This window comes from Triturus cristatus, chromosome 7, assembly GCF_964204655.1.
Source record: "Triturus cristatus chromosome 7, aTriCri1.1, whole genome shotgun sequence".
Taxonomy (NCBI): domain Eukaryota; kingdom Metazoa; phylum Chordata; class Amphibia; order Caudata; family Salamandridae; genus Triturus; species Triturus cristatus.
The window spans coordinates 1,880,563,554-1,880,584,553 of record NC_140590.1 but is presented as its reverse complement, the minus strand read 5'-3'; the positions used below and the strand labels follow the sequence as shown (position 1 = coordinate 1,880,584,553).

Genomic DNA, 21,000 nt, shown 5'->3' with positions numbered 1-21,000 from the left:
CGCCTTTCCTTGTTTTGTTTCCCTGTTTTCCCCTTGCGTGCCATTCGTTACTCTAGAGTCTAATAGAGTCGGAAGGCCGTAGGGGAAGACTGTGGACTTTTCTTCAAGTTCCTGACGCTCCTGCGGAACGAGCCTGGCAACCATTACACTGCTGTGCAACTTCTTCTACTCTTAGAGCTGAGATTTCCATGAGTCTTATAGTCTGAATTCAGCACCTGAGCATAATAGGACAGAATGTATGAAGCTCTGTGGTAATACTGAATAAGCAGCTACCTATGTTATGCCATCTATTAATGTAATAACTGCACTTTCACAATTGCTTTATTAACCTTCCTGCTTTCTCAAATTTGCTTGAAAATGCACGATTTTTCTTCTTTTTTTTCAAAATTTTCTTGTGGGGGGGTAACCCCCCCAAACCCCCCTTTTGGGGTTCGGGCTCGCTCGCTGGGCTCGCTCGCTACGGTGCTGTATGCTAATTCGTTTCCGCCCCACCACTTTAAAATCTCACCCACCGCCCCTGCTAGAACCCCGTTATCATGTTCATAGATCCAGGAGTGCCTGCAGGAGCACGCCCATCGATGCGCGACATTCAGAGCATCCTTGAGTGTCGTCAAGCATCCTGTGTCCTCAGCATCAGGACCACTTCCAAAGGAATTCATTGAACGATGATAGTGATGGGAACTGCTGGCAGACGGCTTCTTCTGTGGCGGTAACTGTTTCTGAGGGATTTGCTGGTCCACCCGACTGCATCCCTGCTGGTGTTGGTTGCCCCAAGTAACTCTAACAGACCGCATTACAACTTGTCCAACTTCTCGCTGGATTTGCCAATACTTGTTCATGGTGGAGTGAAATGCAGTGATTTAAAATAACTTGCAAATTCTGTTTCTCCAGAACCCTCCTGTGGATTCTGGGGTCTTGTCGGTGCTGTTTAAATGCTTTACACTTGCTCCTCCTAGGACGCAGAACCACAGCACATAATACAGACCATGCGCCCAGAGTGTATTTGTGGGAGTGTGTGCACGTCTGTGTGTGTGTGTGTGTGTGCATGCGTGCGGGTGTGTGTGTGTGTGGGGGGAGTGTGTCTCCCCCTCCACGCCCCCAAATCCCTGAGTAAGCCGGGACCTCTCTACCTGTCGACCATGAGTCAAAGTGGGGTACATGGGGTTTAGTTTGTGGGTCTCATAGTAATGCAGCCAGGGCTCGAGTCGGGGGCACACGCGGGTGGACGGCGTCTGCCGCTATTTTCACAGGGTGGCCGCCGTACCCCCTGCCAGGAAGTTGGCCCCCACTGAAATATGCTGAATTCGTATTTGCAAACACCGGGACACTTTCAGCAGCGCCTGCGAGTTGTTATCTGCTTTCGATCCGCAACAACGTGCAGTGGGGCCGGGGCTTTCTTCTTTCTGACTCCTGCTGGACCCATAACAAAGGCCCCATCTGAGGGGTTGTTCGAGTCTCCTGGCTGGGGGCAGTCAGGAGCCTCACACCTGATGCAAATGCAGCAGAGGGGAGACACTTCACACATACTTACGAGAGGCAGCTTTTCACTTTGTTCAGACCCTGTTTACAAGGTTTGCAGGTGCCTGGCTCTTTCCCTGTATTTACTTAAAATAAATGTAATTTATATAGTGCTTACTGCCCTGAGGAGGCTTTGAAATAATTCAAGTGCCAACATTTTTTCTTGTAAAGCACTATGGGTAGAGGAAGTTCACGCTGACAAAAGGTAACATTGGTTCATGTGAAGCTTTCAAGAGCGTGAATCTTCTGCCTCAATCAGGAGGGATCACCTGTGTCCCCGAAATGTGCTCGAATGTACCCAGGATAGAACTGTTCAAATATATGTGAGGGCTCAAGATCTGCTGTCACTTCTTATGATGTCACTTATCATGATGTCGCGCGCCCTGATGTCGTGCGCACTGATGTCACTTATCATGATGTCGCGCGCCCTGATGTCGCGCGCACTGATGTCGCGCGCCCTGATGTCGCGCGCCCTGATGTCGCGCGCACTGATGTCACGCGCCGTGATGTCAGGTGCCGCGATGCCACACACCGTGATGCCACTTGCATTCTGATTAACTAGGTTAGCCCCCACTTCTTTTTTAGGACTTATACCGAGAACAACAGCACTGAACGTACTGCACCAAAACACATCCCCAGAAGCACAGCACTGAAAGGACTGCACCAAAGCCACCCCTTGGAGAGCAAACCCACAGAGAGAGAGACCCACAGGGACAGCACTGAAAGTACTGCACCAAAACCACCCCAAGGGGAGCAAATCCACAGAATGAGACAGAACCGCGACACTGAAAGAACTGCACCAAAGCCACCCCTTGGAGAGCAAACCCACGAAGTGAGACAGAACCGCGGCACTGAAAGTACTGCACAAAAACCACCCCAAGGGGAGCAAGTCCACAGAGTGAGACAGAACCGCGGCACTGAAAGTACTGCACCAAAGCCACCCCAAGGGGAGCAAACTCACAGAGTGAGACAGAACCGCGACACTGAAAGTACTGAACCAAAACCACCCCAAGGGGAGCAAACCCACAGAGTGAGACAGAACCGCGGCACTGAAAGTACTGCACCAAAACCACCCCAAGGGGAGCAAACCCACAGAGTGAGACAGAACCGCGGCACTGAAAGTACTGCACCAAAACCACCCGAAGGGGAGCAAATCCACAGAGTGAGACAGAACCGCGGCACTGAAAGTACTGCACCAAAACCACCCGAAGGGGAGCAAATCCACAGAGTGAGACAGAACCGCGGCACTGAAAGTACTGCACCAAAATCACCCCAAGGGGAGCAAATCCACAGAGTGAGACAGAACCGCGGCACTGAAAGTACTGCACCAAAGCCACCCCAAGGGGAGCAAACCCACAGAATGAGACAGAACTGCGACACTGAAAGTACTGAACCAAAACCACCCCAAGGGGAGCAAACCCACAGAGTGAGACAGAACCGCGGCACTGAAAGTACTGAACCAAAACCACCCCAAGGGGAGCAAACCCACAGAGTGAGACAGAACCGCGGCACTGAAAGTACTGAACCAAAACCACCCCAAGGGGATCAAATCCACAGAGTGAGACAGAACCGCGGCACTGAAAGTACTGCACCAAAACCACCCCAAGGGGAGCAAATCCACAGAGTGAGACAGAACCGCGGCACTGAAAGTACTGCACCAAAACCACCCCAAGGGGAGCAAATCCACAGAGTGAGACAGAACCGCGGCACTGAAAGTACTGCACCAAAACCACCCGAAGGGGAGCAAATCCACAGAGTGAGACAGAACCGCGGCACTGAAAGTACTGCACCAAAACCACCCCAAGGGGAACAAACCCACAGAGTGAGACAGAACCGCGGCACTGAAAGTACTGCACCAAAGACACCCCAAGGGGAGCAAATCCACAGAGTGAGACAGAACCGCGGCACTGAAAGTACTGCACCAAAACCACCCCAAGGGGAGCAAATCCACAGAGTGAGACAGAACCGCGGCACTGAAACTACTGCACCAAAACCACCCCAAGGGGAGCACACCCACAGAGTGAGACAGAACTGCGGCACTGAAAGTACTGCACCAAAGACACCCCAAGGGGAGCAAATCCACAGAGTGAGACAGAACCGCGGCACTGAAAGTACTGCACCAAAACCACCCGAAGGGGAGCAAATCCACAGAGTGAGACAGAACCGCGGCACTGAAAGTACTGCACCAAAACCACCCCAAGGGGAGCAAATCCACAGAGTGAGACAGAACCGCGGCACTGTAAGTACTGCACCAAAGACACCCCAAGCGGAGCAAACCCACAGAGTGAGACAGAACCAAGGCACTGAAAGTGCTGCACCAAAACCACCCGAAGGGGAGCAAATCCACAGAGTGAGAGAGAACCGCGGCACTGAAAGTACTGAACCAAAACCACCCCAAGGGGAGCAACTCCACAGAGTGAGACAGAACCGCGGCACTGAAAGTACTGCACCAAAACCACCCCAAGGGGAGCAAATCCACAGAGTGAGACAGAACCGCGGCACTGAAAGTACTGTACCAAAGACACCCCAAGGGGAGCAAACCCACAGAGTGAGACAGAACCGCGGCACTGAAAGTACTGAACCAAAACCACCCCAAGGGGAGCAAATCCACAGAGTGAGACAGAACCGTGGCACTGAAAGTACTGCACCAAAACCACCCCAAGGGGAGCAAATCCACAGAGTGAGACAGAACCGTGGCACTGAAACAACTGCACCAAAGACACCCCAAGGGGAGCAAACCCACAGAGTGAGACAGAACCGCGGCACTGAAAGTACTGCACCAAAACCACCCCAAGGGGAGCAAACCCACAGAGTGAGACAGAACCACGGCACTGAAAGTACTGAACCAAAACCACCCCAAGGGGAGCAAATTCACAGAGTGAGACAGAACCGCGGCACTGAAAGTACTGCACCAAAACCACCCCAAGGGGAGCAAATCCACAGAGTGAGACAGAACCGCGGCACTGAAAGTACTGCACCAAAACCACCCCAAGGGGAGCAAATCCACAGAGTGAGACAGAACCGCGGCACTGAAAGTACTGCACCAAAGACACCCCAAGGGGAGCAAACCCACAGAGTGAGACAGAACCGCGGCACTGAAAGTACTGAACCAAAACCACCCCAAGGGGAGCAAATCCACAGAGTGAGACAGAACCGCGGCACTGAAAGTACTGCACCAAAACCACCCCAAGGGGAGCAAATCCACAGAGTGAGACAGAACCGCGGAACTGAAAGTACTGCACCAAAGACACCCCAAGGGGAGCAAATCCACAGAGTGAGACAGAACCGCGGCACTGAAAGTACTGCACCAAAACCACCCCAAGGGGAGCAAACCCACAGAGTGAGACAGAACCGCGGCACTGAAAGTACTGAGCCAAAACCACCCCAAGGGGAGCAAATCCACAGAGTGAGACAGAACCGCGGCACTGAAAGTACTGCACCAAATCCACCCCAAGGGGAGCAAATCCACAGAGTGAGACAGAACCGCGGCACTGAAAGTACTGCACCAAAACCACCCCAAGGGGAGCAAATCCACAGAGTGAGACAGAACCGCAGCACTGAAAGTACTGAACCAAAACCACCCCAAGGGGAGCAAATCCACAGAGTGAGACAGAACCGCGGCACTGAAACTACTGCACCAAAACCACCCCAAGGGGAACAAATCCACAGAGTGAGACAGAACCGCGGCACTGAAAGTACTGCACCAAAACCACCCGAAGGGGAGCAAACCCACAGAGTGAGACAGAACCGCGGCACTGAAAGTACTGCACCAAAACCACCCCAAGGGGAGCAAATCCACAGAGTGAGACAGAACCGCGGCACTGAAAGTACTGCACCAAAACCACCCGAAGGGGAGCAAATCCACAGAGTGAGAGAGAACCGCGGCACTGAAAGTACTGCACCAAAACCACCCCAAGGGGAGCAAACCCACAGAGTGAGACAGAACCGCGGCACTGAAAGTACTGCACCAAAACCACCCCAAGGGGAGCAAATCCACAGAGTGAGACAGAACCGCGGCACTGAAAGTACTGAACCAAAACCACCCCAAGGGGAGCAAATCCACAGAGTGAGACAGAACCGCGGCACTGAAAGTACTGCACCAAAACCACCCCAAGGGGAGCAAATCCACAGAGTGAGACAGAACCGCGGCACTGAAAGTACTGCACCAAAGACACCCCAAGGGGAGCAAACCCACAGAGTGAGACAGAACCGCGGCACTGAAAGTACTGAACCAAAACCACCCCAAGGGGAGCAAATCCACAGAGTGAGACAGAACCGCGGCACTGAAAGTACTGCACCAAAACCACCCGAAAGGGGAGCAAACCCACAGAGTGAGACAGAACCGCGGCACTGAAAGTACTGCACCAAAACCACCCCAAGGGGAGCAAACCCACAGAGTGAGACAGAACCGCGGCACTGAAAGTACTGAGCCAAAACCACCCCACGGGGAGCAAATCCACAGAGTGAGACAGAACCGCGGCACTGAAAGTACTGCACCAAATCCACCCCAAGGGGAGCAAACCCACAGAGTGAGACAGAACCGCGGCACTGAAAGTACTGCACCAAAACCACCCGAAGGGGAGCAAACCCACAGAGTGAGACAGAACCGCGGCACTGAAAGTACTGCACCAAAACCACCCCAAGGGGAGCAAATCCACAGAGTGAGACAGAACCGCGGCACTGAAAGTACTGCACCAAAACCACCCGAAGGGGAGCAAATCCACAGAGTGAGAGAGAACCACGGCACTGAAAGTACTGCACCAAAACCACCCCAAGGGGAGCAAACCCACAGAGTGAGACAGAACCGCGGCACTGAAAGTACTGCACCAAAACCACACCAAGGGGAGCAAATCCACAGAGTGAGACAGAACCGCGGCACTGAAAGTACTGCACCAAAACCACCCCAAGGGGAGCAAACCCACAGAGTGAGACAGAACCGCGGCACTGAAAGTACTGCACCAAAACCACCCCAAGGGGAGCAAATCCACAGAGTGAGACAGAACCGCGGCACTGAAAGTACTGAACCAAAACCACCCCTAGGGGAGCAAATCCACAGAGTGAGACAGAACCGCGGCACTGAAAGTACTGCACCAAAACCACCCCAAGGGGAGCAAATCCACAGAGTGAGACAGAACCGCGGCACTGAAAGTACTGAACCAAAACCACCCCAAGGGGAGCAAATCCACAGAGTGAGACAGAACTGCGGCACTGAAAGTACTGCACCAAAACCACCCCAAGGGGAGCAAATCCACAGAGTGAGACAGAACCGCGGCACTGAAAGTACTGCACCAAAGACACCCCAAGGGGAGCAAACCCACAGAGTGAGACAGAACCGCGGCACTTAAACTACTGCACCAAAACCACCCGAAGGGGAGCAAATCCACAGAGTGAGACAGCACCGCGGCACTGAAAGTACTGCACCAAAACCACCCGAAGGGGAGCAAATCCACAGAGTGAGACAGAACCGCGGCACTGAAAGTACTGCACCAAAACCACCCCAAGGGGAGCAAATCCACAGAGTGAGACAGAACCGCGGCACTGAAAGTACTGCACCAAAACCACCCCAAGGGGAGCAAATCCACAGAGTGAGACAGAACCGCGGCACTGAAAGTACTGCACCAAAACCACCCGAAGGGGAGCAAACCCACAGAGTGAGACAGAACCGCGGCACTGAAAGTACTGCACCAAAGACACCCCAAGGGGAGCAAACCCACAGAGTGAGACAGAACCGCGGCACTGAAAGTACTGCACCAAAACCACCCCAAGGGGAGCAAACCCACAGAGTGAGACAGGACCGCGGCACTGAAAGTACTGCACGAAAACCACCCCAAGGGGAGCAAATCCACAGAGTGAGACAGAACCGCGGCACTGAAAGTACTGAACCAAAACCACCCCAAGGGGAGCAAATCCACAGAGTGAGACAGAACCGCGGCACTGAAAGTACTGCACCAAAACCATCCGAAAGGGGAGCAAATCCACAGAGTGAGACAGAACCGCGGCACTGAAAGTACTGCACCAAAACCACCTGAAGGGGAGCAAATCCACAGAGTGAGACAGAACCGCGGCACTGAAAGTACTGCACAAAAACCACCCGAAGGGGAGCAAATCCACAGAGTGAGACAGAACCGCGGCACTGAAAGTACTGCACCAAAACCACCCGAAGGGGAGCAAATCCACAGAGTGAGACAGAACCGCGGCACTGAAAGTACTGCACCAAAATCACCCCAAGGGGAGCAAATCCACAGAGTGAGACAGAACCGCGGCACTGAAAGTACTGCACCAAAACCACCCGAAGCGGAGCAAATCCACAGAGTGAGACAGAACCGCGGCACTGAAAGTACTGCACCAAAACCACCCCAGGGGGAGCAAACCCACAGAGTGAGAGAGAACCGCGGCACTGAAAGTACTGCACCAAAACCACCCCAAGGGGAGCAAATCCACAGAGTGAGACAGAACCGCGGCACTGAAAGTACTGCACCAAAACCACCCGAAGGGGAGCAAATCTACAGAGTGAGACAGAACCGCGGCACTGAAAGTACTGAACCAAAACCACCCCAAGGGGAGCAAATCCACAGAGTGAGACAGAACCGCGGCACTGAAAGTACTGCACCAAAACCACCCGAAGGGGAGCAAATCCACAGAGTGAGACAGAACCGCGGCACTGAAAGTACTGCACCAAAATCACCCCAAGGGGAGCAAATCCACAGAGTGAGACAGAACCGCGGCACTGAAAGTACTGCACCAAAACCACCCCAAGGGGAGCAAATCCACAGAGTGAGACAGAACCGCGGCACTGAAAGTACTGCACCAAAACCACCCCAAGGGGAGCAAACCCACAGAATGAGACAGAACTGCGACACTGAAAGTACTGAACCAAAACCACCCCAAGGGGAGCAAACCCACAGAGTGAGACAGAACCGCGGCACTGAAAGTACTGAACCAAAACCACCCCAAGGGGAGCAAACCCACAGAGTGAGACAGAACCGCGGCACTGAAAGTACTGAACCAAAACCACCCCAAGGGGATCAAATCCACAGAGTGAGACAGAACCGCGGCACTGAAAGTACTGCACCAAAACCACCCCAAGGGGAGCAAATCCACAGAGTGAGACAGAACCGCGGCACTGAAAGTACTGCACCAAAACCACCCCAAGGGGAGCAAACCCACAGAGTGAGACAGAACCGCGGCACTGAAAGTACTGCACCAAAACCACCCCAAGGGGAGCAAATCCACAGAGTGAGACAGAACCGCGGCACTGAAAGTACTGCACCAAAGACACCCCAAGGGGAGCAAACCCACAGAGTGAGACAGAACCGCGGCACTGAAAGTACTGCACCAAAACCACCCCAAGGGGAGCAAACCCACAGAGTGAGACAGGACCGCGGCACTGAAAGTACTGCACGAAAACCACCCCAAGGGGAGCAAATCCACAGAGTGAGACAGAACCGCGGCACTGAAAGTACTGAACCAAAACCACCCCAAGGGGAGCAAATCCACAGAGTGAGACAGAACCGCGGCACTGAAAGTACTGCACCAAAACCATCCGAAAGGGGAGCAAATCCACAGAGTGAGACAGAACCGCGGCACTGAAAGTACTGTACCAAAGACACCCCAAGGGGAGCAAATCCACAGAGTGAGACAGAACCGCGGCACTGAAAGTACTGCACCAAAACCACCCCAAGGGGAGCAAATCCACAGAGTGAGACAGAACCGCGGCACTGAAAGTACTGCACCAAAACCACCCCAAGGGGAGCAAACCCACAGAGTGAGACAGGACCGCGGCACTGAAAGTACTGCACGAAAACCACCCCAAGGGGAGCAAATCCACAGAGTGAGACAGAACCGCGGCACTGAAAGTACTGCACCAAAGACACCCCAAGGGGAGCAAACCCACAGAGTGAGACAGAACCGCGGCACTGAAAGTACTGCACCAAAACCACCCCAAGGGGAGCAAACCCACAGAGTGAGAGAGAACCGCGGCACTGAAAGTACTGTACCAAAGACACCCCAAGGGGAGCAAATCCACAGAGTGAGACAGAACCGCGGCACTGAAAGTACTGTACCAAAGACACCCCAAGGGGAGCAAATCCACAGAGTGAGACAGAACCGCGGCACTGAAAGTACTGAACCAAAACCACCCCAAGGGGAGCAAATCCACAGAGTGAGACAGAACCGCGGCACTGAAAGTACTGCACCAAAACCACCCCAAGGGGAGCAAATCCACAGAGTGAGACAGAACCGCGGCACTGAAAGTACTGCACCAAAACCACCCCAAGGGGAGCAAATCCACAGAGTGAGACAGAACCGCGGCACTGAAAGTACTGCACCAAAACCACCCCAAGGGGAGCAAATCCACAGAGTGAGACAGAACCGCGGCACTGAAAGTACTGCACCAAAACCACCCCAAGGGGAGCAAATCCACAGAGTGAGACAGAACCGCGGCACTGAAAGTACTGCACCAAAACCACCCCAAGGGGAGCAAACCCACAGAGTGAGACAGAACCGCGGCACTGAAAGTACTGCACCAAAATCACCCCAAGGGGAGCAAATCCACAGAGTGAGACAGAACCGCGGCACTGAAAGTACTGCACCAAAACCACCCGAAGGGGAGCAAATCCACAGAGGGCGAGACCCCAAATCACAGCACTGGAGGCGCTGCACTAAAAGCACCACTACCGAAGCACAACCCCAGCTGAAGAAACCCAGAACCACAGCTCTCAAAGCGCTGCACTAAAGGACAGTCTCAGAAACAAATCAGTGAAGGCACTGCACCACAGCACTGCACCACAGCACTGCACCACAGCACTGCACCACAGCACTGCACCACAGCACTGCACGGGGAGCTCAGTCTCCAGTCAGTGCGCACTCACTCACCAGGGACTGCTGGTAGCGCAGGGCTTTCCTCTGCGGGATCTCGCCGGTCATAGCAGGGTCTTCAGAAGCGGGGTTCACGAGCGGGGGGTGCTGGTCCTTACCCCATGGAGGGGTCGGGGGGGAGTGAATGCAGGGGCACCGGGGAGCAGCGGAACAGTCACTCCAGCCGTCGAGCAGAGCTCAGTCCCAGCGCAGTGAGGGAAGTAACCGGAGCCCGGGGCCCACCAGCAGCCAAGGCCGTTTCCGGACACTTGACATAGGAGAGGCCAGAGCTGCACATACCGGACAAGGGCACGGAACCCGATGCCGCCCGGCCTGCTGAGCGTCAGACTCCCGGCTCCGCCGCGGGCTCACGTGTGACCCGAGGAAAGGCACATCACAGCACATCTACTCGACTCCTGGCGCTCCCACTGACTCCACGTGTGACCCGAGGAAAGGCACATCTACGCAACTCCTGGCGCTACCACTGACTCCACGTGTGACCCGAGGAAAGGACAATCACAGCACATCTACTCGACTCCTGGCGCTCCCACTGACTCCACGTGTGACCCGAGGAAAGGACAATCACAGCACATCTACTCGACTCCTGGCGCTACCACTGACTCCACGTGTGACCCGAGGAAAGGCACAGCTACCCAACTCCCGGCTCCGCCGCGGCTCCACGTGTGACCCGAGGAAAGGCACAGCTACCCAACTCCCGGCTCCGCCGCGGGCTCGCCGTGTGACCTGAGGAAAGGATAATCACAGCACATCTACTCAACTCCTGGCGCACCCACTGACTCCACGTGTGACCCGAGGAAAGGATAATCACAGCACATCTACTCGACTCCTGGCGCTACCACTGACTCCACGTGTGACTTGAGGAAAGGCACAGCTACCCAACTCCCGGCTCGGCCGCGGGCTCGCCGTGTGACCTGAGGAAAGACACAGCTACCCAACTCCCGGCTCGGCCGCGGGCTCGCCGTGTGACCTGAAGAAAGGACAATCTCAGCAGCTCTACCCAACTCCCGGTTCTGCCGCCGACTCCACGTGCTCCCTTAGGAAAGCAGTATCTTCGGCGTTTGTGCGGCTCCCTGCTCATCCACTGACCTCATGTTTGACCCGAGGGGAGCACAATCACGAACCTGTGTGACTCCTAGTTTGAATCCAGACTGGGCCAGATAAGGTGGCGCCGTCTCCCCCTGACATGTCCTCTGACCTGCTGCTCAAACCCCATAAGAAGACCCCTTTCCCGTGAACCCCAGCAGACACATGGAAGGAAGAACCATCGCTGTCTCAGATCAGCCATGCTGTCAGCAGGCATCTTTAATGTTCACACTGCTAAAGGACCCGGCCCACTTCAAGGTCTGCTCACACTGCAGCCCTCGGAGCCAGGCAGCCGGGGTCAGCCCTGGCAGGGAGGGGGGGGGGGGGGGGAGAACATCCTGAAGGTCTGGGGCCCACGTCAGGCCAGTCTGAGGCCAGAAGAATCATCGAAGCGGCCGAGCCATGACCTGGGGGTCACTGTGGGAAGAGGACACGTGGAGGGATCGCAGCCAACTTGTGCATTGGATGAGGGGGCCGAGCTGCTGGGGAGTAAACTGAAGGATACCCCCAACGAGAGGTGTCTGCCAGCACTTCGTTGTGTACCCCCTCTCTGGTTCACAACAGCCGGCTCTTGTGCCCTGCAGCACCAGGAGGTGTCTGCCAGCACTTCCTTGTGTACCCCCCTCTCTGGTTCACTACAGCCGGCTCTTGTGCCCTGCAGACCCAGGAGGTGTCTGCCAGCACTTCGTTGTGTACCCCCCTCTCTGGTTCACTACAGCCGGCTCTTGTGCCCTGCAGACCCAGGAGGTGTCTGCCAGCACTTCCTTGTGTACCCCCCCCCCGCCCTGTGGGTCACTAAAGCCGGCTCTTGTGCCCTGCAGACCCAGGAGGTGTCTGCCAGCACTTCGTTGTGTACCCCCCTCTCTGGTTCACTACAGCCGGCTCTTGTGCCCTGCAGCACCAGGAGGTGTCTGCCAGCACTTCGTTGTGTACCCCCCTCTCTGGTTCACTACAGCCGGCTCTTGTGCCCTGCAGAACCAGGAGGTGTCTGCCAGCACTTCCTTGTGTACCCCCCTCTCTGGTTCACTACAGCCGGCTCTTGTGCCCTGCAGCCCCAGGAGGTGTCTGCCAGCACTTCATTGTGTACCCCCCTCTCTGGTTCACTAAAGCCGGCTCTTGTGCCCTGCAGCACCAGGAGGTGTCTGCCAGCACTTCCTTGTGTACCCCCCTCTCTGGTTCACTAAAGCCGGCTCTTGTGCCCTGCAGCACCAGGAGGTGTCTGCCAGCACTTCCTTGTGTACCCCCCTCTCTGGTTCACTACAGCCGGCTCTTGTGCCCTGCAGCCCCAGGAGGTGTCTGCCAGGACTTCCTTGTGTACCCCCCTCTCTGGTTCACTAAAGCCGGCTCTTGTGCCCTGCAGCCCCAGGAGGTGTCTGACTTCAGACATTCTGGAATCAACTTGAAACTAAGAAGAAGACGGGAACTTCGACGCTCTGCCGCACAGAGGACTGAAGCCAATCTCCCCTGTGGTCAGGGAGTTACCACCTTGCTAACGCAAGCACCATCCAGCGAATCAACGTCTGCTTTGCCGCCGCCTCCCGCCGGAGCCCGAGCCCAGAGACTGACAAGACCTGGACCTCCAGACCTCTCACCGCCCGATCCACAGTCCCTGAAAAGAGGAGACCCGTGGAGGCACCGAGACACGTGGAGCCAGCCATCTTGAAAAGACCACGACAAGCTGCAAGCGCAACAACCGAGGCTCCCTCCAAGTTGTGCTTTGGGATCTGAGAAGCCCAACACCCGAGCAGCATCTGCACCAAAGGTGAGCCCTCCAGCATCTCCACGATCTGCGTGGGGCCCTTCTGCATTTTGCCACTCGACGCGCCTAACCGGTTGCTGGCCCGCTGGCTAGTGGCCATCTTGGCGACGAACTTCAAGAAATACACCGCTGGTCTGGTTGCTCCAAACTGGCCCTTGCTCCCCTCCAAAGGAGCAGTCCCTCTGACCTTGCTGGTCAGAACCATCAGCTTATTTCATCTTCCACAACAATTGCTTTTGCCAAGGCTTGTTTGCTTCGATCAAGTCGCCGACACCGCCGACAGCGAGAGCCTGCGTGGGACAGCTCGTGAACCAACTCCTGGACGTCGTCGACCTTCAGGGACCACGTGGCTGCAGAGACAAGCTACACCTTTCTTCCTGTTTGCACCCGACATCGCCTGGTACCCACCTGGTGCCACGCTGGTCACTGGCTAGTGACTGTGAACACTGTCCCCTCTGCTTACAGGTCTTCAACATCTCCGATCCACTCTTGGATCCACCGCATCTCTTCCAGACCGACCGCCTGCAGCATCTTTGTCCACAGGCTCCATTGAACAGATAGAAGAAACCCGACGCACTTCGACGCCTATGCACCCGCTTCCTGTGGGTGAGGTAAAGCTGGCACTCCGGTGCCCAAGTGTAGAGAATCATCTCTAGTGTCTGTGTTTCGAATCTTAAGATCGTAGTCCATTCAGAAGACCCTTTCTGCAGTAACTTTGTACTTTTTACGCACCCATTGAAACCTATGGGAGCCCGCGTGTAACTTTCCTCACTGCACACGCGACCCGTGGACCTCCTGGTCACTAACTAAAGTTAGCTCCTTGTAGGCCCAGTGATTCTAGAGGCCCTAGGCCCTTTCCCTTTCCTGTTCGTGGTACTTATACCACTATTTTAGTATATGGTTTGAGCGGCCACCAGGGCCTATCCATATAATAATAATAATAATAATAAAACCATTTCTAAAGCGCCTGGTTACACTAGCATAGTGTGTCCCCGCGCTAACAAGTGCCACTCCTCCCTGAAGGCCAAAGCCCAGGGCATGCCTGGGTCCTGAAAAAGAAGGCTATCATTTACGTGGAAATAAATGAGTTTTTAATTTTAATCTGAATCTTGCTTCAGAGGGTTCCATGCGTAGATCAAGAGGAAGCCTATTCCAATATTTGCTGGCTAGAAATCTAAAGGAGGCGCCTCCAGTCTTGGCCTTGCGAACGCGGGGAAGTTGGAACAACATTGCTCCAGCAGATCTGAGGTTGCGGATGGGTCGGTGGAGCATTAGAAGGTTGCGCAAATATCCAGGACCTTTTTCATTGGCGATACGATGAGCAAAACAGAGAGCCTTGAACCTGATTCGCTCCTCAATAGGGAGCCAGTGGAGTTCATACAGTGCCATTTTACCTGATGCTCTACGTGGGAGGTTTAACACCATGCGTGCGGCAGCATTTTGCACACATTGAAGTTGGTGAATACCTTTTTTACTGAGACCCAGAAGGAGAGCATTGCCATAGTCCAGATGTGGAGTGACTAAGGCATGAATGAGTGTTTTTCTAGTACTGATGGGAAGAAGATCGAGAACTTTACGGAGAGTTTTGAGTATTCCAAAGCATTTGCTTGTGATCTTGCTAATCTGCTGCTTAAAGGAAAACTCTGAATCCAGCATAATCCCTAGGTTTCTAACAGACTCCACCGGGAGGGGAGCTACCCCTAATTCCGTGGGCCACCAGGCATGCGACCAGGCGGAGGGGGATTTACCTATCACTAAAACTTCGGTTTTGTCGCCATTGAGGCGCAGACAGTTGTCGTTCATCCACCCTGCCACGGAGAGCATGCAATTAGAGAAGTTGGTGGCCGCCTCTGCCTGATTGTGGGTGAGTTTAATTATTAATTGGGTATCGTCAGCATATGTGACGATACCCACTCCAAAGGGTTCCACAATATGAGCTAACGGCTCCATGTAGAGATTGAACAATGTCGGGCTCAGACTGGAACCCTGAGGAACTCCATGTCTGAGCTTTCTGAGGGACGATTTATAAGGGGGACAGTGCACCTGGAAGCTCCTGTTTTCCAAAAAGGATTCAATCCATTCCAGTGCAGATCCCTTCACTCCCATGTCTGAGAGGCGAGACAGCAGCGTTGAGTGCAGCACAGTGTCGAAGGCTGCACTAAGATCTAATAAAACCAACGCTGCCGTCTGCCCCTCATCAACTAGTTGTCTCAGACACTCAGTGGAAAAAAGAACCGCTGATTCTGTGGAATGGCCTGCTCTAAAACCTGACTGTGTTGGATGGAGAAGAGAGTTTTCCTCAACAAATTTCATAATTTTGTATATTAACTACCTTCTCCAGCACTTTCGCACAGAACGGAAGGAGAGAGATGGGGCGGAGATTCTGTAGTTGGGAAATGGGCATTGCAGCTTTTTTCTTCAGAGGAATTACTTGAGCCCTTTTCCATACAACAGGCACATAGCACTCCTGAAGAGAAAGTGTGATAAGGTGTTGGATCTGATCGACCATGCCTTCTAGGACACCCTTACATCGCTTGGGAGAGATCACATCAAGTGGGGAACCCGACTGGATGCTATTTAAAATAGTGAGCAAATCCTGCCTTTCCGGGACTTTAAAACTTGTCAAAAGGGGTTGTGAGACATAATCAGTTCTCATTGTTGTGCGTTTATTTGGCAAGTTGTTAGTGAATGTGGTATGTATTAAGTCTACCTTCTTCACAAAAAAGTCCGCAATATTATCACATAACTCATTGGAGTAGGTATCTTGGGCCACTAATCTGGTGGGAACAGTAAGTTCTTTATAGATGGAGAAAAGTTCTTTAGTGAGGTTTTTTGCCAGTTCAATCAGTTTCTTAAAGTGAGCGCTTTTGGCTGCTCTTATTAGTTTATGGTATATTTTTAATTCTCTTTTATAGTTCACCATGTCTTCTAGAGAATAATTTTTCCTCCAGCTGCGTTCCAAGTTTTTACATTTGGCCTTTGCTACTATCAGATCTTTAGAGAACCAGGGGGCAGTTTTGATTTTTCTAGTTGGTGGCTTGGATGTCCATGGTGCTACAGAATCAAGAGCCCTAGACATCCATATCTCATAGTCCTTCCATGCCTGAAGCAAAGTATTACTGCGCGGAGGAGAATCATTTAATAGGGCGGCTTTAAAATCATCCGGCGTAAACTTTCTCCAATCTCTGCGTTTTTGGAACTTAGGTTTAATAGGTCTATCTTTCTGTTGGTCAATTACTATCTCAATAGGGATAATGAAGTGATCTGACCATGTTATTTGAATCGGTTTTGCAACTATAATCCCCTCCCAGTTAGCAAAAACAGGATCCAGAAGATGTCCTAGTTGGTGTGACGAAGATGTAGATTGAAGTTTCAGTGCTAAACATTTAAGTCTATCTACTACTCCCTGTGCTTCCTTACAACTGGGGTCCTCGAAATGAAAGTTGAGGTCCCCCAAAATGAGGAATTTCTTGTACCGTAGTGCCTGCTGAGTAATTAGCTCTGCAAGTTGGTTACTAAATTGTGAGGACTTGCCAGGAGGTCGATACATGAGAAGTCCATTAATAATGGTATGAGGATTAGCTACGATAGTGAAAAAGCCGCCTTCACAGTAGGGTAGTGTGGCCTTCTCTAAACAACAATTGAGATTATTTTTATAAATTATAGCCAATCCCCCCCCTTTCTGCTTTTCTCTGTCAAGTCTGAGCAAATGGTAATTAGCAGGAACAGCTTCCAAAGACTCTGGGGTAGAGGCGTCATCTAGCCATGTCTCCGTTAAAAAGAGCACACCAAGATCCCTGTCTAATACTAGATCATGTATCTCCTGTTTGTGTTTCTTCATTGATCTACAATTTAGTAATATGAGTTTCATGTTACACAGCATCAACCCGTCATCACCCCGACCAAGGGTGGAAAAATGGCAGTTAGCGCAGTAAGTAGAGAATATGTCAGAGTCTAAAGACATAGTGTGGCGGCAACTGTCTTCAACCTTGGGGCGAAGGGCTAACAGATCATTGGTGGTATAATGAATGAATCTGCTTTCATTACTGGGGGTGTAAGCAGCAGAGGCATAGGTCCTGGCCCCGGTCGGCCCCGGTCGGCCGCGGACGGGCGCAGACGGGCTTGCCTTTGGCGCGCCCGCTGCGCCCGCCCGCTGCGCGGACGGGGTAGTCCGTGATTTTTATACATGTAGGAGGAGGGCAGGAGGGAGGAGCAACTAGACCGGCATCCTTACCCTGCCTAAGATGGCGGCTGAGGAAAATCGAGCAGGCAGCAGCCAGCGGCCGGTAACAGCAGCGCAGTGTCAGTGCAGCCAAAGCGAACAGCCTCAGAGCAGAGCGCCAATCTTACAGCAGGTAAAGGAAGAATTAAAAATGGCAATCTAAAATAATTACAATCTTAAAAACGACTTTATTAAATATGTAGCACGCAAGTAACAAGTAAAAATAATCAGGGAAAGCAAAGAACCCCCGGCTTCCGCCTCAGGGGAGAGCAAGCAAGCATATAAAGTGCAACTTCTGTGTATTCTACTGTAATCTTGTTTGACGATTTGTGCTCCTGTGCTCATAAAGAGACTAGGGGTTACTTTGAGAAATAAATACATATATATTTTGAATATATATCTGTGTGGTGTCCTTTTATTGGTATAAAAGGGGGTTGCATTTGGTAAAACAGCTTGCTTAACACGTTTCACGAGTTTAGCCTCAAAGACTGCTTAGCCTACGCTACCACTAGGGCAGCTAGTCCGAAAAGGTTGACTTACAACCACACCATAAGGGTTGCTTGGCATGGTACAAGGTGGTCACTTTAACTAGTGAACATCATATACCAGGCCAACTTCTCACATTGGTGAGCAGCGGTTGGATTTGAGCTTGCTGTGTTTTACCATTGTAATCTCTTGGTTACCAATTGAAAGATCACATAGGTACCTGTAGGTACATATAAAACAAGATTAGATATACTTAAGTTCTACTGAACTTAGTTGTTGTAGAGCAAAGGGAGTAGCACACCCTGACTACAACTACTAGATAGGTTTAGTAGGTAAACCCAAGTGCAGGTAGATTGCAACACATCCACCCACACTTAAGAGCAATGGCCGGGGCAGAGGGGTCCACTGTACCCATCTCTGTTGAGAGTGACCCCAAGAGGGCACCATCCATCTTTGCTACCCTAAACCAGAATGAGCTCAGGCATTTGGCAACTCTTAGAGGCCTTAAACAGCCCAAGAACCCTACCTCTGCTGAGCTCAGAGAACTCTTACAGAATGATGAAAATCAGAAAGAGCTCGAGAAAGCTTCCCAGTTAGCCCCCTTAGGGACAGGAACAGGAGGCCCCCCTTCTGAAGATGCTACTGAGGTACCCCCTTCCAATAGTCACCCCTTAGATGGGAATCATACCACAGAGGATGAGAGTGAGAAGGGTACTGTTAGAAAAACCCCACTCCCACACCGGAAGGGTGGTAATGGGATTTTCCCGGACATACACTGTGGTAGCTTGGCTCGAGTGGTCAGGGGTCAGGCACCGTGCTAAGCATACGTCATACCCACACAATAACCATGCGTGCATCCGTTCCAAAAACGACACTACACCTTAAAAATTATACTGAAAATATATCTCTTTATCTTCTTTTCTCTTAGTTGCTGATTAAATAAATAATAATACAATCACAGTACACAAGGCTTTTTCTTAAAAAGTGCAGGTCAAATAAATAATAACACTTTACAGGTGCAATAAATAGGATCAGGTCAAATAAATACTGTGAGGCAATAAATACTGTGCAGGAATAAGTTAGCTCAGGACAATAAATACATCACAGGAATAACTTAGATAAATACAATAAATACAGTACCCTCAATAAATATTAACAGCCAACAGTGACATTTGTAAAATCAGATCACATTTAAAATACTATGGGCTGATTTGGCCCAGTCACAGCTTATGGTTAGGTGGATGGCCTGAGGGGTATACTCCCTGGCTTGGACAAGGCTGAGGCCTAAACTGAGGTAGATCAAGGGGGAATCTAGAGATCTGGCTCTCCCACACTACACAACCCCTCTGTATTAGTCTCAGCTCACCCCTGGCACAATCAAGCTGGTTCCAGCACCTCTCTAGCCCCTAGGATAGTCTCTCAGGGCTCCACAGGGCCTTAGGCGCCCTCTATTCCACTTACTGCCCTTTTTATGAAGCTCCGACGCCGCTGGAGTCGTGTCGACGCCGTGAGGCGGTTCCGGTTCGATGTCGGCGGCCTCGGCGCTATGTCAGTTCTTGACGACGTCGATAGGCGGTTCCGGTTCAATGTCGGCGGCCTCGGCTCGATGTCGACCTCCGGTTCGATGACGTCGGGCAGTCTTGGCTCGATGTCGACTTCCGACGGCTCCGGAGTGCGATCTCCACTCCCGACCTCCGGTGCTCCTTTCCTCAGGTTCCGGCGACTCCGGAGTGCGACCTCCCCTCCTGACCTCCGGCACGATTCTCTTCAGGTTCCGGCGACTCCGGAGTGCGATCTCCACTCCCGACCTCCGGCACGCTTCACCTCGGTCTCCGGCGACTCCGGAGGGCGGACTTCACTCCCCCGTCGACGCCGCTCACTCGACCTCGGGTGACTTCCTCCTCGACCTCTGGTACTCTCCACGACCTCCGTCGGCACCCTCTCTCGACCTCTGGCGGCTCCAGGTACGACGTCTGCTTTCCAGTCAGTGCCGCTTCTCCACCTTGGGCTCCAGGTCTCTAGGCTTCTCGACGTCGGACTTCAGGTAGTTACCAGTAACCAGGTCAGGTATTTGCTGTTCTTTACTTTTAAGGCCTGTTCCTGCTGTCCAGGTCCTTAAGATGGTTTTTCTTGCTTTCTCCCACACAGGGCTCCAGGCTGGGCTCAGTCAGTAGGGACTAGTATCAAGGGTGGGTTTATGGACCCCACTCCAGGCACAAGTTTCCACCCCTGCTGCCTCACTCCTTCCTCCTTCAGGTTTCTGCTGCTCTCTCTTCACCAGTCAGGTGCCAACTGCCAGCTCCAACTGTCAACTCTGGCTTAGCTTCCCAACATTCCAAACCGCCTCCAACTGTCACAGGGTTCCAGAATGTTGCAGAAGGTTCTAGTAGGTTCCAGTGATGTCACAGGTGACAATGGGTGTCCTCCATTTTGTGCTCCAGGCCCTCAGACAGAAGTTCCAGGGGTAGATAAAATGGCTCCCTGAATCTGCATCAACACTAAAAAGTCTGGTGGTTCCCAAAAAGGAAAAATTCTAACAGGGTTTGAGGCAAAAGTGGGACAAAATAAATAATGATGAGGAGGGACCACCCAAAGGGCTGACAGGTCTAACACGCGTCCCCCCCAGCTGAAAGTGGGGAGAGCTACCCGACCCCTTGGGAGTTCTCATCACTAAGGCGGAAATACCTTGAGAGACCGTCTGCATTGGCGTGGTCCACTCCAGGCCGATGTTCCACCTGAAAGTCCATTCCCTGTAGGGAGATAGACCACCTCAACAACTTGGGATTCTCCCCCTTCATCTGCATCAGCCAACGAAGGGGTCTGTGGTCGGTCTGAACTAGGAAGTGCGAGCCAAACAGGTATGGCCGCAACTTCTTCAGAGCCCATACCACTGCAAAGGCTTCACGCTCTATTGCACTCCACTTCTGTTCCCTGGGAAGTAGTCTCCGGGATAGGAAGACCACGGGTTGATCCAGACCCTCTTCATTGAGTTGCGATAATACTGCCCCAATGCCATGTTCTGATGCATCTGTCTGGACAATGAACTTCTTGGAAA

General features: G+C 52.6%; 1 protein-coding gene across 1 annotated transcript in view; it reads right to left on the bottom strand.

Moving 5' to 3' along the window:
- Positions 1 to 10,575, bottom strand: part of CLCN1 (chloride voltage-gated channel 1) — a 1,161,279-nt gene extending 1,150,704 nt beyond the window's left edge. Inside the window, exon 1 of the mRNA XM_085620355.1 lies at positions 10,393 to 10,575. Within this exon, the coding sequence (XP_085476481.1) occupies positions 10,393 to 10,443 (51 nt within the window). The 5' untranslated portion in view covers positions 10,444 to 10,575. The remainder of the gene's footprint in view (positions 1 to 10,392) is intronic.
- Between the last annotated feature and the right edge of the window lie 10,425 nt (positions 10,576 to 21,000).